This window comes from Anser cygnoides, chromosome 2, assembly GCF_040182565.1.
Source record: "Anser cygnoides isolate HZ-2024a breed goose chromosome 2, Taihu_goose_T2T_genome, whole genome shotgun sequence".
NCBI lineage: Eukaryota > Metazoa > Chordata > Aves > Anseriformes > Anatidae > Anser > Anser cygnoides.
Genome location: NC_089874.1, coordinates 117,731,708 through 117,749,334, shown reverse-complemented (window position 1 = coordinate 117,749,334; position 17,627 = coordinate 117,731,708). Strand labels below are relative to the sequence as shown.

General features: G+C 45.2%; 1 protein-coding gene across 3 annotated transcripts in view; it reads left to right on the top strand.

Moving 5' to 3' along the window:
* GAREM1 (GRB2 associated regulator of MAPK1 subtype 1) overlaps positions 1-17,627 on the top strand; it is a 103,778-nt gene that overhangs the window by 75,181 nt on the left and 10,970 nt on the right. The window contains exons 3-4 of one of the 3 annotated variants that reach the window (XM_048049375.2): positions 4,081-4,211; positions 12,240-13,418. In XM_048049375.2, coding sequence (XP_047905332.1) covers positions 4,081-4,211; positions 12,240-13,418 — 1,310 coding nt within the window. Of the gene's footprint in view, positions 1-4,080; positions 4,212-5,024; positions 9,146-12,239; positions 13,419-17,627 lie in introns of those variants that run through there. The other 2 variants (XM_013184934.3, XM_048049377.2) reach the window with 2 other exon arrangements.

Below are 17,627 nucleotides of genomic sequence, written 5' to 3'. Positions count from 1 at the left end.
GTTTTATGGCACTTTGAGTAGAGGCTGGGGAGGAACATAATAAGAAATTCTCTCCTTCCTCCCCATTAGTTAGTTACTTGACATCTGGCTTAAGTGTGTATTGCAGGCCCCTCTTCTGCCCTTCTTTCTCTCCTTCCAATAAAAAAGTCTGCCTTTTTCAATGAAGATATAAATTTAAAAAAAGCATCTATAGAAAATGTGGAGTTATAAATGATCTTTTCCAAAGGCGAAGCATTTCAACATCCAGTCCTGACAGCTTCCATGCACAGAATGCTTCTTGATTTCATAACAGGAGGAGATTAATGCTGCCCTTCTATTATGTGCTTTGGGATCTGTATGTACTCCTCTGTAGTCAACCCCCTCGTGAACTGCTGCTTATTAGCAGCGAAGGCACAGACAGCTTTGTGTTTGTGCGGCTCAGCTGAAGGAAGGGGAGGATGACACAGATAGCTACATAGATGGTTCTGAGCATCTCTTTGTACCGAAGCAAAGCTCCAGATGATTTTTTTTTTTTACGAGGACATGTGCAAGTCTGCGGTAGCTAGCAGACCCTGCTCCCAGTTGCTCGCAGCCTTAAAGAGTTTGTTCTGTGGTGAGGAATTTGGGACCGTTCTGTAGAGAAGTTTGGGTTCTGATGGGTGACTGGTTTGGGTTCTGATGGGTGACTGGCTTTCTTTTTGCCACCAGACTATCTATTGTTAAATATATCACAGTTGTAGTAAAATAATATTGGTATGCTTCCAGACTGAGGAACTAGAGGACCTAGCATTAAAGACCTCATTCAAAGTGCTGGATGAATATTGCTCGGATAATGCTATTATTCAAGATGATGTTTTCCTCCATTTTTCATGCGAATTCATGCCTTCTTGCTGCACCCAGCTCAATTCCAACTTTCAAGCAAGACTTCCTAATTTATTTCTGGACTGGCAAAATGTTATCACTGCAATACCTCACAGTTTCAGAAACTTGTGGAGCTTCCATGCAGTGTTGTATTCAACTCAGCTCTGTCTGTAAGGGCGTTAAATCAGAGGTAACCCCACTGGGTTTAGATCTGTCTGAGGTGACTAAAACTTGCAGTGGTGGTGTTTGTGTTTTTCCTCAGGGGACTCTAAGTATAAAACGCCATTATAAATTGTAATCACGGCTTGCCTTGAATAGTGGCTACAGCTGAGAATCCTGAAAATCAGACTCCCAGATCCCAAATTGGGCAGTCAGTTAGGGTCACAGCCAGGTTGTTAGCTGAAGAGGACAACAGTGCTCCCTGAAGAGCAATTCAGAAGAAAGCAGGAAAGAGCAACAGCCTCTGGTCAACCCATCGAGACCACGATGTGACGACCTCTGTAACATTTAAGAATGTCTTGCCCGTAATTTCTATTAGTGAAACATGGCCTTGGGCTCTGTGCTCTGGTGTGGTCATTTCTCTGCGCTATCAGGCGCTCCCTGGTGCAGCTCACAGCCCCTCTGCTGCGTGATATCCTGGATCCACGTAGGTAAAGGTCTGCCTGCTCTCGGTTCCCCCACACATCTGAATTTCTTTTGTAGGAAATTCTCCTCCCTCCTGGAGGGAGGAGGACCTGCAGAGCTGGGAAAAGCATCTTCCTCCTAGCTAGGATGTGGCTGACAGGGAAATCCCCAAACCAGGACTGCACCGTCTGTATAGTGGCCTGGGGATTAAACAGTGCGGTTCTTCTCTCTTCATCTCTCCCTCTCCACGCCTCGTGCATCAGTCACACCACAACTTCAGCTTCTTTTGCCAGAGTACCTCCCTGCTTGTTGTCCAGGGGTGCAGTCTGTACGGCCCCTTGATTGCTTTGCACCAGAACGGGCTCAGAGCAGAGTGCTGAGGAATTCAGCTGGAGGATGCTGACACATTTCTGCTGAGCATGCGAAGCATTTTTTTCAAATGCCCATCTGCTATGGATTTCCTCAGGCTATCTGGAGTGTCTGCCAGGCAGAACAGCTTTGGCTCTCCTGAAATTTCTGCTCTCTGTGTTGGAGGCGCTGTAAACCCTGTGGAAGAAGAGTTTGCAATAATATTTTCAGGTAGTGGGCCTGTGTACTGTGAAAGTTTTAGATACCTTCAGTAAGCAATTAAGCTTACAGGGAAGAAATTTGGAGCTACTAAGCCCAAAGGTAACTCTTCCCTGCTCTGGGCATCCTTGAGCTGCAGGTTCCTCCTAGAGGCACAGGAGAGGAGTGAAGGATTGCTATAATTGTTCTCAGAGCACATCTGCCGATGACCTCTGTCAAAGGCAGAACCTTGCACAAGGCAAACCCTCGGTCTGACCTGGTGAAGCCATTCCTGCACTGTATTACAGCAACGTAGTTCGCTACAGGAATGGCTTCACCAGGTCAGACCAAAGGTCTGCCAATTCCTGCTACAGGAGCATTAGCGTTGGTCTTTGAAGTACTTCAGTTGTCTTGGCTGAACTTCAAATAAAAGCGTGTCCCGAAGCAGACACGGAGTTAGTTAGGAAAACTCCAAGGCAACTGATTTTTGAAGTGCGGTGAAGTTTATTAAACAATTGCAAAACAGCAAGTGGGAGATGTCAGCATCTTTATCTGCTCTATACAGCACCCCAAGCCCTGCTAATAATACTTTAAAGTTGCTGTGGTCACTTCAGAAAGAAATAATGTAGAGAAGGGAATTAAAGGAAGTCTTTTGGCTTAAAAGCTGATATTCAGGCTACAACCACAGCGTTCAAGCATACCAGTTAAGTGTGCCTCGGCCTGCAAGGTGCTGGGGCTGGCTGACAGGGAACTCCTGGTCTCTCCGGGTGCGTGCCTGTGCCCACGCCTGGCAGGGCCTGGGATGAGCCTTTCTTAATGGGGCCTGCTGAGCTCCCGAAATCCTTGGGCGTGGGTGAGTCCCCAGGACAGATGGCAGAAGCCTCAGGTCTGATGGGGGTACGTAGGAGCAGCAGAGTGTGGTGCACAAAAATGCTGAAGGAGCGAGAAGCTATTTCTGTAGGTGGCTGGCGTCCTGACGTATCGGGTGAATTTTCATGAAGTCGAGCGCTGTGAATAATAATCCAGCGGCTGGGTGCCTTGCTAATTTTAAAACATGGTTTACAGAAGATGTGCAAACTGTAGATTTCAGTCAGACTTTTTCTCATTTTCTCAAGTTGTTTCTTACAAGGAGGCCTGCTGTGCTGTTCTCTCACTGAGATCATCCTTCAGCTTAGTGCTAGTTAATGTTTCTGAACTTCGGAAGATCCCTCCACTGACTTGTGTCATATAAACAGCAAACGTATCTGTCTGAGCTTTCCATTAACACTGTATTTATAAAAGAAAGCTTTTAAACTCTATGTTCATGACATGCAGGAGTGATCGAAGTGCCTGGCTGTACTGAGCCCACGGCGCTTCCCTCCCTGCTGGTTCTTGCCTCTTCCAACACTGAGCATATGGCCTTTTTTGGGGGGGAAGGCAGTGAGGAACGCTTCTTCCTACTGCTTTTCCAAAGGTGACCACCTGCAAAAGAATTTTAAGCGTGTACGGTTTCATTTCTTGCCATGTTAAAAGTTCTCAAAGGGCTTAGCTCGTGATTAAGGAAAGCTAGGTGCTGTTCCACTGTTAGGGAAGCCTAGGGGAAGAGGGCTGTAGCCCCACATTTTTTCATAGCTGTTTGATGATGCTAAAATATGTATAAAAAAAAAAAAGAAAAAAGAAATATGTTTACTGTTTTGAGGTTTTACTGTAATGGGTGTGTTTTCTTTCTGTAAAGCTTCTAATGTTTGGGGCCAAAAATGCTATCTGTATAGATACTGTTAGAGGGAATTAAGTACACAAACACAGACGCCTCAATAGTTATTTACTATTTCTAGACAGCATGTGATAGAAGGATCTTTTTTAATTTGACTTCAGCTCCCACACGTTCTTCTCGTCCTGCCCTGGTGGAACTGGGTGCCTTTCATGGCAGGTTCAGAAGGCTCTTTGCAATCTTTCATTTCGTATTTTGGCTGCTAATAACCGGAAAAATTGACCGAGCAAAATAGTGAAGAAGTTGAGCCAGCAGTTGCCACAGTGACAGTTGTCCAATGTAAATATCTTACAACTCTTCTGTTTATCATCTGTTTTCAGGGCAGTTTAAGCTGCTGGAACAAGACCGAGATATTAAGGAGCCAGTGCAGTATTTTAACAGTGTGGAGGAGGTGGCTAAAGCATTTCCTGAACGAGTTTACGTCATGGAGGAAATAACATTCAACGTTAAGGTAGTCCCTGAATAAATATTTATCTCTGTCTAAATGATTAACTGTTACAACCTTTATATACATGGCAAGTGAGCAACGGCACTGTGTGGGAAGTGTGATTTTTAAGACAAACGAGTCTTCAGTTCTGCCTTCTGCGGTGGTGCTCTTCAGGATCATTTTTGCAGTGCTAAATCAACACGTTCTCTAAGGGCTCTCCTATCCTATGGCACTTTGGGGAGCAGTCCTGATGATCTATCCAATAATTCATCTAATCGGGATGCTGCTGCCAGATTTTAAACAAATGTTGCTTGTTGCCCCTTTTCTCCTCCCCCCTCCAGCAGTCTGAATTTTATTCTCTGCTAAGCAGCAGCTGCTTAAATCCCTGTCCAGAAAGCCTTATTCTCAGATAGCCTGCAGAGTGAAATGATGGGGTTGCTCCTCTCAAAATCACTGCAGCTAAGTGACATTGCGAATAAAACCAACAACTAACAAAAGACAGGCTTGTTGTGTGTGTGTGTGTTTGTGCATGCACACCTCTTGGGCTCATCATAGGGTCAGCAAGCCCACGAGAGGGCTTCCCATCACCAAACATTGTCATGTGGTGGCACAAGACAATGACAACGTGCTCCTCACCCTTGCCTTACCTATATTTCCAGTAAGACACCACACAAGGTAGGTCACCTCTGGGAACAGAGCAGAGCAGCCTTCAAACACACCTGTTTTACTTCTATTGTTACACCACCTGAGGCTGGTTGAACAGCGTCTTAGAGCTGGGGTGCACTGGTGCATACCCGCATTGTGTACTCCGTGAGGGAAAATGGCTGATGCTGCTGGTGCCAAACCAGTACAGAGTTCCCTGTTCCTGTGTAGTGCTGTGGGGTTTTTATAACAATCTTTTAATGTCCTTTTTCTTGCACTGCTAGAGCTGGGGGACATCAGCTAGTCTGCAGTTTTTATAGGTGTGAAACAAGATTGCTGAAAACTGCTGTAACCGTAAAAGCTCATTAGTTAATTCATTTAGTGACACAGACTCGTGCCTTTCAAGACAGTAGGTTGTTTTCATTTATGCTGTCAATTAACCTGGAGCCATGTAATGGAGCCTTTCACAAATGAAGACTCTAGGAGAAAGTTAAAATTATTTTTGTATTTTAGGATATAATTAGCCAAATCATGGCAACAAGAAAATTTCATTTCTACCCAGGAAATCAGTGTTATCTTGGAGCTGCTAGCTTTATCCAGTGCTGTGCCAATATTTCTCAGTTGATCTATGACCAAATCAAGAGTGTGGCACGATAAAATATGCAGCTATGATTTTATAAGAAGGCTTTTAAAACTCTAAAACATTGTGTCTTGAGTTTAGCACAAGTGTTCTTAAATCTCTGTCATTTAGCAAGCTCAGAATTAAGCATAGCCTCCTGTTAGATATCAAATCCATTTTAAAAGATATTATAGTCATACCCTTTCATCTAAATAACAGTAATAATAATCCAGGTTTAACCTAGTTAAACAGTTATCTTGGCAGTATTTCTCCTGGCAGTTTTTCCTGTTTCATAGAAGTCTGTTCCAAGGTTGTCATCTTCCAAAAAAATGAATGAACTTAACCGGACTTGTTAAGTGTTTAATAACTCCTTATATGCAACAGAATGACATACACTAAAATTTTAGTATAAGGGAGATGGTGTCAAACTGATTTGAGCCAAGGGAAGAATACTAAGTGCAGTTGATTTCTGTCCAATGCAGTGTGCAATTTAAATTCAGAGAAGTGTGTCAGAAGGTAGCTAATCTGATGCAAAAAGAAAAAATGTCTAAAATGTCTAATGAAGCATTTAAGGTGAGGAGGAATCCCGAAGTCTGGGAATTCTTTCTTGTTCTAAAACACTCAAAACTTCCACAGGTAATTTTTGAAGGAACAGCCTGTAGAGTTACAGGATGCCACCGGACAGTCAGTGTAATTTTGTCCGTGCTTGTTGAGGTCTGCCTGAGCATGGCAATGTGCCACTGCTGTGGTTGACTCTGTGCGAACCTTACTCCTCCTTGTAAATCCTTTGCTGCTTAGGCAGGATTTTGCAGCAAGCTCTGTAGTTTAGAGACCTACCTTCTCATTATGCTGTGCCATGGCATCTTCTCCACGGGGGTGGTTTTATTTTAATTTGTATATTCATTGTCAAAAGGAAGAACAAGCCACCTTACCCCGGGGGAGGCAGAGGAGATGAATCTCCTATCCCTCCTTGCTGTTTCCCAGCTGGGCAGGCTTTCTGAGAAGTGTGCTGGGGCAGGACGTTTAGGACCTGTGCTATTTGTGAAGGTGTGCTGTAATGGATGCTCAAGGAGTGCTGGGAGTAGAAGGTAGAGTCCCAAGTACTTTTCACAGAATAGCAAACTAGAATTTTAAATTAAACCAACTTTTTATAATGGCTAGAACTACTTCTGTTAGTTCCTTTGGATGTGCATACGTATCGGTACTGTGCTTGTATACGCAAATGGTTGCCTCACGTACCTGGTCGCCAGCGGCATCTACGGGCACAGTAATTCAGAGTGATCTGGGGATAAGCTAATGGCACTCAGTCAATAGGTATTTAATCTATTCCTAAATGAAAATTAGAGGCATTCTGTCAATCCTTCACTGAACAGATAGCTGATGGCCTTTTTTGTGTTAATAGTCAATGCATAATTGCAGAGAATTTTGTTTACATGACAGCATTACACTACAAAGATGAGGTTTTTCTAGCTCTTTATGTTTGGAAGAAAAATACTACTAAGAAAGTTGAGCTATCCCAGGGCTGAACCAACAACAGTAGGTTTCTGTAGCTGGATGCTGAGGTCCCATATAGATAGCAGTCTGTGCAGATACCCAGGAAGCTATTTGCATTAAGACTGGTGGAGAACAAAACCTGCAAATCATACTGAGGTAATTCACAAAAAGTTCTCCAAAAAAGGAACGATAGGTCTGACAGAACATCGGACAAGCCATGAATTCCTGCACTCTAAAAAACAGCCCACTCGGTGTTCCAGGATCCTTTAAATCTTCTGGGATATCATTTTTGTCCTGAAGATACCATTCCATCTCCTTAGAGAGGCTGTGAAACTGTTTGCAGATAATTTCCAGGATGGAAAAGGTACATGAGTTTGAGTTAACTAGCCTCATGATTCTTTTCTTTCCTATCAAAGACGTGTTTTGGTTGGTGTGAACTTTGATAGCTGATTTGTTTGATGTAATCCTCTTTTCACACTGGTTTAACTGCACTGGTCCGTACAGTATATAGTTGATCTCCTGATTTGGTTGCAGTCCTGTTGGCCCTAATAAACTTTCCCTGAGCTTCCAAAGAGCACATACTTAGAAGGCTGTGACCTACGCGGGCGTTTTGAAGTGCTGCAACAGTGACTTGATGAAATCAGCCTGTGTGCAGGTTTGCAGGCAGTTGATAGTACTGCATTTTGGGAATGAGTGCTTCGGTCCCCTCACCATCCTGCGGCTTCATGTCAGCATCACGAGCCTGCCAACCTCTTTCCTCCAGGGTCTGGTGCGTAGTTTGGGCTGAGAGAGAAGCAGAGCTGCTGCTTCCATTGCCTTGTGGTAACTTGTGCTGGCCTTCCTGACATCCCACATCAAGAGGGGTGTCATGTCACAGCTCTGCAGTATTACCTGTCACATTTCAGGTCATTATTTTGGAACATCGATTTATCTGAGACATCCTTAAAACAACACCAAAGCCAGCTTTTAACATAGTAACCAGGGCAAAGTCCCTGCCAGCTGGGAGGCAAGCACACATACACTACCACAATAGTTGTGCTTGCTGGTTCCGTCTTGTGAGACAAACATTTATAAAAGAAAGGAAAATGGGATGCTGTCACAGAGAATTTAATCAACCTCCTTGAAAAAGTTTGCTTATTTTTTCTGTTTGTAGGTCTTCTGGACACTGTCTATTTTATATTAAATAAAAATAAAAATCTTTATCCACTTCTTATGCCCTATAAAAAAAAAATATATGCTCTGATTGGTCCCTTGGCTTTAATAGTAAAAACTGCATGCAGTAACTGTGCAGCAGAGGCCTCATAGTTTAAAAAAAGAAAAAAAAAGAAAAGCTCTAGGAAAAAGTCCTAACTGTGAATTTTTACTGGCAATGTGATGCTTGTGTTGCTCTAATAAGATCTAGCAGGTATAACAAGCTATATAAAACTACAAATCATTTTTATAAGGAGTTCTTACATGCCCAAGTGATTAAAGACTCCTGCTTCAAACTATAACAAATTAGAACAATTGGAGCTCGAGACAGGATATTGACTCAGGTGTTATCAAAATCTATTTCTGAGTTAACCTTTCCTTAAGCAAAAGAAACAGTATGCTTGAGCTTTCCCAAAAGAACATGTTGCCTAAATGATCGTTCATCATTTTGCTGATGCCTGTCTTCTGCAGTAGACATAATTGGCTTCTGAATGGTTATTGAATTGCAAGTTTAGAGCGTTATAGTGACTGAACCCGCTGCTGCTTTGTAATGTGTTTGACAAGACGTCTGTCTGTAAGCCAGCAGCCTTTCTGGTCATCCTCCTGGCATCAGTACTGAACCATTAGTGTGGATCAGCATCTGGAAGGTGGAGGGTATACGTGGTACGGAGTAGGCTGCTTCTGGTTGTGTGGGTCCCCTCTTCGATTCGGAGTTGTTCGATCAGAGCATCTAGTGGTTTCTAAATGGCTTTGCAGGGCAATGTGGCAGACACTGCCTCAGAGCGAGGAGCACTGATTGCTCTCACCTACACATGAAAATGAAGATCAGCTGGGAAGGGCAAACGAGGGGTGAGGGAGGAGTAAAACTAAAAGACTCACTGGTTTAATGTGTAAAGCAGCACTTGTGGGGACAACAACCAGGAAGAGAAATGTGTTTGGGGAAGGGTTTATTCCAGGGTGCTCCCAAGGCTAAGAATTGGAGAAGACTTTGTGTGTAACACAGCGTCCAGAGGTATGGTAGGTACAGCTTCAGGCTGTCCAGGCTCTCTGAGCGGTGACATGAAGGTGTGTAGGGGTGCCTGAAGGTACAGATCCTGTTGGGTTGGTGCTGGAAGCTTAGACGGCAGAGGGAGCCGAGCCCAGTGTGGTGGTGTCCATTGTGCCTTCTGTAGTAGTTTTTAACATCAGGGGGTCAAACACAGGAAGAGGTTGCCCAGACAAGATGTGGATTCTCCATCTTTGGAGAAACCGAACATTTAACTGGACGTGGCCCTGATCAGCCCACTGTAACTACACCTGCTTCGAGGAGCAGGTTGGACTAGATGACCTCTGGAGGTCCTGTCTGGCCTAGAGGGTTCTACAAGTCTTACCCGATAACCTGTGCTGAAGTCCATGGCCCTGTTTTTGATGGTTTTGAAAGTTTTGTGGCCACCGATAAAGTAAAATGTTAGAGTGAGCAAGACAGAGCAAGTTTGATTTTCATAGGTCTCTGCTGCAGGGATGAAGTAGAGGTCATTTAGCTGTGTAATTTGGGGATTAAAAACTGAGAGATATCTGCGCATGTGTTTCTAGATGATTTTAGAGGGTTTGCTATGTATGGTATGAAGGAGGGATGTGTTTGTTGCTAACGTACTGCAACAAATATTTACCTACCGGGTATGGTTTATAGATGCTAACTAGCATGTGGTAAATATAAAAATAAAAAATGAAGTAACCTCACACAAGAAGAGAGGAGTTAGCTTGTTGGACTTTCAGGACTTATATTTTAAAATATCCTTGGCCTGCTGAGGTGTACCTGCAGCCTTAATTTCAGCAGAGTGAGGTTTTGGGAATCGATACGAAATCAGAGTTGTGCACTCGTAGACTTTTGGTTTCACTTTTTCAGTTCTTTGTTACAGTTTTGGACAGCAGCTGGCGCCTAACAGATTTTTGTTCATTAAGAAGAGTGCACAGCAGTATTTTTCTCAGAGTGCCAAACTAGAACAGTGGCACGATTCTTCTTCTGCTCCAGCATGGCAACATTCAACCACATTTGTTTATTATTACCCTGTGATTGCATTGCAAAAAAAAGGAAATAATACTTTCCAGATTTGGGGATTTAGAGTGATTTTGTCTTTAAACATGTCCAACACAAAAATCCCCGTGCTATCAGCTGGTAGAAGTGGATGCCTCTACTGAGCCAGCGCTTGAGGAGCCCTTCGAGGTGAAGCTCTGCCAGTCGATCCGCTCGGTGTCTGCACAGCGCCGTCCTTGTGCAGGGGCTGTTTGTTTGGGACTTGCTAGGGAACCGCCGGTCGGCAGAGCAGCAGAGCAGCAAAGCCGTAGGTGGTGACACCTCCCTCGCTCCTGCCGTGCAGGGGGCGAGAAGAAGCCGGGACGCTGCCGGCTCACGTTAAAATTACGGACGGTGCTGCCCGGAGAAGCCACCCATGGGGATCTGTAGTTACTAGAAAACACTATTCTGACAGAACATGCCCTTTCAAGAGGAGAAGGGGGGACTGAACAGGACGTGCACAGAGCCCTGTGTGTCCTCAGCCCCCCGAGGTCAGGGCTGCAGCGCTCGGTCGCGGTTTTGAGGAGAAAACAGCAATAAGCGTCATCCCGCTGTTATCGGCGAAAACATCCGAGCGCTTTCCTTTCATGTCGCCGCGTTTCAATATATTGTCTGGCCGGTGGTGTAAGCTGTGAATGGGTATTATGTACGATAAAATCCTAGTGGTTTCCTGGATTAGACCAATTAGTGTTTGTTTAGATAATTCAGGGCTTGAATGGCTTCCTGTCAGGAAGCGCTGAAGCTGAACTGCTCGGGAGGCACACCTCTTTTGAGCCGCCTGGCCATTTGCTCTGCGAGGCTTCCAGAAGATAATCATGGCTTTACAAATACGGGTGAGCTGCAGATCGTGTCTTACAAGGGGAAGATTATTTACAGCACTTCTCAATTATTAACTAATTGGAATTACAGCCCCGATTTCATGCAGTGGCTGTGCTGTGATGACATCCAATTCTGAAGGCTGGAATTTGAACTTCACGCAGCTACATCAAGTCTCTAGTGGCTGTGTAGATGAGGAAGGAATATGTTATCTTATTTACCTGTGTTACCTTATTTTTCTACCTTGTTTTTTTTGCATTTGCAGTTTTTTTTAATACGGTCAGTATTCCTGAATTAAACAGTCTGTAACAGGCCAGTAGTACTTATCTGATGCACCTTCCTTTATGGTCAAGCATCTGCTGCTGCTGAGGAAGAGCTGGGCGAGTTCTGTTAGGTCCCTGAAAAAGGCCTTTCACATTAAGCCACTCAAATAGGAAGCAGAGCAATCTTGTGCATGAAGAGTTATTCCAGTGTTAAGGAAATAACTTCAGGAGCAAATGAGCCTTGGACATCTGTTTCGCTTTTTTTTTCCTTTCCAGTACAATTTCCATAGTAGAAATGCACACACATGGCTGTGCATATGTTGTTTAATCTCTTAAATTGTAATTATGATCAAAAAATGAGGAAGGAAGTGTATGGAAGTGTATGACTGGAAGAGCAAGGCAGAGGGGGAGTTAGGCCTGTGGGATAGAACCAATATCTTTCACTTCTCCTTCAGGGACTAGATGTCATCTGTCATTCGCCCTAGCCTGGAAGAGATTATATCAAAGGGATATGCTTCATCCGTAATGATGAGATCACCTTCTCTGCTCCTCAGGGAGCTGAAGACGGTGGAAGAAAAATGTTTGCTTCCCTCAAGAGCCTGGCAAATAAGTTACAGCAAAAACAAGGGGGGTGGAAAAAGATACGCAAGTGAATCCAGACAGGCTCTCTCAAAGCTGTGTGACATAAATGAATTTGAATTGCTGGGATTTGTCTTTTCTTTAGAAGTTGGTTGTGTTTGTTCTCATGCCTTCTTTGACAGTTCCAGGTGGCTGCTTCTCCTCAACTAAGATGGAAGAACGTGTAAAACAATAAAAAAGTTACTTGGCCAAGCTTTGGGTTAAACGCCTCACACTTGACTGCTCAGCTGTTCAAATGAAATTAGTTTCTCCTAAGTCCAGCCTTAATAGGTTTGATATGATTTGGAATATTGTCTTCAGTGAGGGAAAAACAACTTTTTATTGCTATTTTGCAGGTGGCTTCAGGTGAATGCAACGAAGACACTGAAGTTTACAACATTACCCTTAGTACTGGGGATGAGCTGACTTTAATGGGGCAAGCAGAAATCCTTTATGCAAAATCTTCTAAGGAGAAGTCCCGACTCAACACCATCTTCAAAAAAATTGGGAAGCTTAATTCAATTAGCAAGCTCGGCAGAGGCAAAATGCCCTGCCTCATCTGCATGAACCACAGGACCAATGAAAGCATCAGTCTCCCGTTCCAGTGTAAGGGCAAGTTCAGCACCCGCAGCCCGCTGGAGGTGCAGATGCAAGAAGGTGAGCACACAATTCGCAATATAGTAGAAAAAACCAGGCTGCCTGTTAACGTGACTGTGCCGAGTCCGACACCGAGAAACCCTTACGACCTGCATTTTATCCGGGAAGGGCACAGGTACAAGTTTGTCAACATTCAGACCAAGACTGTGGTGGTTTGTTGCGTGCTTCGTGGCAACAAAATTATTCCCATGCATTTTCCCTTGCACTTGACGCTTCCAAAATTTACCCTACCTGACAGTCTTGTGAAGGGGGAGCTGTGGCACGAATCCCTCATCCAGCACTGGTTTAATATATGCCAGGAACAGTTCGACATAGACGAGTATTCCCGTGCCGTGCGCGATGTGAAAGCTGACTGGAACGAAGACTGCAAGAGCCCGAAGAAAAGCCGGTGCAGCGGGCACGCTCACGTGCCCAACTCGCTCAGCTACGCGCGGGACGAGCTCACGCAGTCCTTCCACCGGCTGTCGGTGTGCGTCTACGGGAACAACCTGCACGGCAACAGCGAGGTAAACCTGCACGGCTGCAGGGATCTGTGTAACGAGTGGGCCCTCTTTTCTCACGATGCTCTTCAGTACCAGGATTCTGGGGACAGTAGCAGCGACTATCTTTTTCCTGAGGTTAGCGAGGAATCGATGTTTCTGCCTACGAAACCAGAACTTCCTTACGAAGAGCTGTGGTTGGACCAAGGCTCTGGAAAGCCTGGAGAGCAGCCTCTCATTCGCTCGCTAAGTGAGAAGAGCAAATGTGACAATTACAGAGGGTCTTTCCGATCAAAGTGTGGCACTGCATCTCTTCCTGTGCCTGGGACCGTCGGAGCAACAACAAAGTCTTCGGATGTTTCCCTACCTCCACCTCCAGTGCCTCCCAAATCTGAAGCAGTAAGTCAGGGTGGTTTATGTCGGTTTGTTTCTTTTCCAGCAGATAAATGTTTGCTTGGGAATTCTTTAGGGAAGACTTCAGTGGGGTGGGGGGGCACATGCAGGGCAAGGAAATGGTAAGAGGTGTGCAATCTCCAACCAACTGTAAGTCCTAAAAAAAATCAGATTATATTTAATATAAGTGATCTTGTAGTTTAATCCTGATACTACCAGGTGATATTTACTGCTTTTTTGCTCCTACAAACAGGATCTAAGAATTTTTAGGTCACTTCCTTCCCTTGCTTTCAACATCATCTCTCCACGTGTGTTCTGTGTTTTCTCATATTTTCCCTGGCTGAAGTGTGGGACGTGAACATGTGTGTGGGACATGAACCCACTTGGAACTGCCACAGGTTACCTTAGTGTGTCCATCTTTGATTAACAGGCTGTAATGACAGCTAGAATTTTTACAGATTTGCAATGTTTGTTAATGAGAGATTGTCTTCCTTGCTAAATTTGAGGGAATATTAAGTGTCATTATCCTCAACTACACTTTACCAAAACAGAGCTAACGTAATCACTCTGTAGTGTTTATTGAAGGAAAATATGTTTAAATAGGAACTCTGCGGAGTTCAGAAATTAGCCTTATAGAAGACTCAATTTTAAACAGAACGCATTTCCTGACCAAGGGTTCCTAATGAAAACCTGGGAGAAATCACTTTTCCAAACCTGAGATGTTTTGGAGTGGCAAAAATTAAAAAAAAATGTTGTACCTATAGGAGCTTATGTGGGCTTGGTGGAAAATCCACCTGTTGCATGGTCCCTTGATACAGTCCTACACATTATTTTAAAAGAAAAAAAAAAAAGGGGGAAGAAAACTTCACCCAGAAAAGAGTGTCTAGGGATCTTTAGCAAGATTAAATGATACACACCTAGATCAAGTGAATCTTGACAGATGCTATTATTTGACAAATCAGTAAATCGATTTTGCATTTTTTTTTGATGGCGTTTAAATAAAGAAAAAATCCCACTTGCAAATTTCACAGTATTTCCAAAACTATGGCTGCACAATAAGCTGGGCCACACCACACTGCAGCACACCGTGGTGACCCCATCCCTCTGCCGTTGCAATCTCACCGTCTCGGCAGTGCTGGCAGCAGCCTTTCCATCATGAGGCAGGTCACAGCCCCGCTGAAAACCTGATCTGGTTGAAAACTGCGTTTTATTTCTTTGTGCTGGGTTAGCTTTTGGTGAACGAACGTGCTGCTCCCACCACCGGGCTATGCAGCCGCTGGGGAGGCGCGGTGAGGAGAGGGGAGGCACAACTGCCAGCACAGGTGGGGAAAGCACAGCTGCAGCCCTTCAAAACTTCCCCAGAAAGCAACCGCAGCAGCTTCAGCAAAGACAGGGAAGTCAAGACACTACATCTCCTTAGCACAAAGAGCATTTAGGTGTTATATCTGAGTGCTGGAGCCCAAGAGCGCTTCCTTGCCTTCGAGGTCAGGTATGAGCCGAAGCTTTGTCCAGATGGTTTTGGAGAAGTGCCCTCTTGCACCGTGTCAGGACGAGGTTCCCCGGCAGCCTGCGCTGATGTGAACCGCCACGGGGCTGATCCCACCCTCCTCCTCCTCCTCCTTTCCCAGCCTCATGGTCCTGGCTTCTGTTTTGCGCTGGCTCTGGCACTCCTGTGCCTGGGCAGGGAGCCAGGTCTGGATCTGGAAAACAATTACTTCCCCGCTGGTCTCTGCGAGCTGACCCGCTTCGGCGCGAGGCCGCAGGAGCGACGGGGCCAGGGCCGAGGAGCAGAGAGGAGGGCGCGGAGGAAGGCCGGCGGCTCGCAGCACAGCGAGCTCTTCTGGGGACACGGGGTGGCATTTGGGGTACACGCCTGTCTCGTGCGTTTTTGTCATGTCTGTCTTACCAAAGCTGAGGTGATGGGCATGAGTGCTGTCAGCAATTTCAGCACAATTTCCTAGCCATGCGGGAGAACTGATTTCTGCTAACGCCGTTAAATGGCATTTAGAGGTGGGCAGGGGCGTAACCTCGTAAAATAAAATAAGAATCGCACCTCTGTAGATGGGATAATAATTTAGAATCAGTTCTGTGGCTTCCTGGGACGGCGTTGGAGTGAGTATCAGTGACAGACCGAGTTCATCAGGGGGCTGGGGCCAACAAGATGCTTGCACGCTTTCCTTGCAGGGTATTTATAGAATAAGTAGATCTCGGTAGCTGCTGGTGAACATGAGGTTTAGTCATCACTCCCTCCAGAATGATATTCCATAGCGTTTCTCTATAAAGGTTGGCAGGCAATTGTATTTTTGCAATGCACTAAATTTAAAATATGTGAGCAGGAGCTGTTTGTAGGAGAAAAGGAGGTTCAGGTGTTTCAGGAGCCCTTCTGTCTTTCTCCTCACCTGCAGGGTGAGGCGGTCTGATTTCTGAAATACCTTTCAGAAAATCAAAGCGGCATGAAGGGGGAAGAGAGAACGAAAATGCCCTCTGAATTCGGGCCTGTAAATCATCAATTGCTGCAGTCCCAGAGCACTAATCTGCATAAAACCAGAGGCTGTTTTCCTGATGGACTTACGGCGTGTCCGGGCTGGAGCGTGCCGGAGGTTCACGCTCCTGCAGGCGAGGCACACTGCGCTGCGTCACGGCGGTGCCAGCAGCGGGGGGGTCACCCGGGCTGCTCCTTTGGGGCTTGTGGCACCCAGGAGGATGAGACGAGCTGCAGTGCTGCCTAAAATCCTTGCGGCACCTTGCACCGTCGGGACGGGTCACCATCACCGGGACCTCCGCCGAAAGGAGCGTTGGAGGCTGGGAGTGAAAGTCCCGGGGCTCTCGTTGCACATGCACTTTATCTGTATCTGGCAGCTGCGTGGCATCGAGTGCTGCTGGGTGAAAGAGTGATTCTTTGTAGTAACAGCAGTCACCCAGGCAGTCGTCCTGTCACCCTGACGCCCTTCCCCTCCTCTCCCTCCTCGGTGTCCTTACTTCTCGTTTGGACCCTGCAAGCGCGGATCTCCTGCGAAGCTTCCCCTTGCTCTTGTCGTTTTAATCTGCAAAATCTCCTTTTCATTCCTCTGCTGCCTTTCCCGAGAGCTGTGCCTGGCAGCTGTAATCGCAGTCTTGTGACAGGGACCAACTGGGACTGCAAACTGGTATTATTTACGGCCCAGTTCTGATCTGCAATCTAGGTCAGCGGAGGAGCTTGGCATAGTTCGCTCTGCCAGTACCTCTGAATGCCAGCAGTCTTCCCAGGAGAGAATTTCTTTAACCTCTTGACCATCCGCTGTGCTCCGAGAGCTCCCCTGAATGGTCTCTGTAACCCCATGGGCACATATTCGATAGCATGCAGTATTAATTTTGCCTAGTCTGACTTGGGGAAAGAAAAAAAATAGTCCTTAGGCATCCTTGGGGCACAGCACTAAAATGGTTGAAGAGTTTTATGCCTGAATTCAATAACAAACATGAATAAAATTGATTCTTTTTCTTTTTTCTTGAAAGAGCAAATAAGAACCCTTAGAGCAAGATTTATTTCAGTATTTTTTGTTGTCAGGCAGTTCCTCTAATTTTGTCTTGTTCTGAATTAGGGAAAAATGTACTACAATGTCCCAGTCCCCGATTTTCCATTTTACTTAAGTACTAAACGGGTTGTTGCATTCTGAAAGCACTGAAGTGGATTGCAAAAGGTTCCGCATTTATTTTGTTTTTAAATAAATTAAATCACTTTAATTGCTAATTATGTGTTGCAGAACTGCTAAGATAACTTTTAGTTCTGCAGCGTTGTTAAATTTAAAAATAAACTTTAACTTTCCAACACAAAGAGAATTTCCCCATTCTGGGGCATCTGAGATGATGTCAACCAAGGAGACCGTGGAGATCTGCTGCTGCCTGGGGGAGGCGGTGAGTCCTCAAAATGCTGGCCTGGCAGCCTAATTCTCAGTACCCTCACGCACCTCTAGTCCTGCTAAGTAAAGTTGCTCTCCTTGATACGTCCTGATAAGATTAAGGTCTTCATCGTTTCTATTGTGGGGATAGATCCTGGCATTTTGCTCCTCCCTGTGCAGGACAAAACTAAATTTTATATAAATGGTGCTCCGGTCGTGTGTTTCGAGCTGGAAAGTTAGCTGGCTACAATAAGTAGACCTGTTGGCTCTGTCCCTAGTGTTTAATATTAGTCATTTCTGAAGAAATGTAGACTGAAGACCTGCGGTATTTTCATAATGC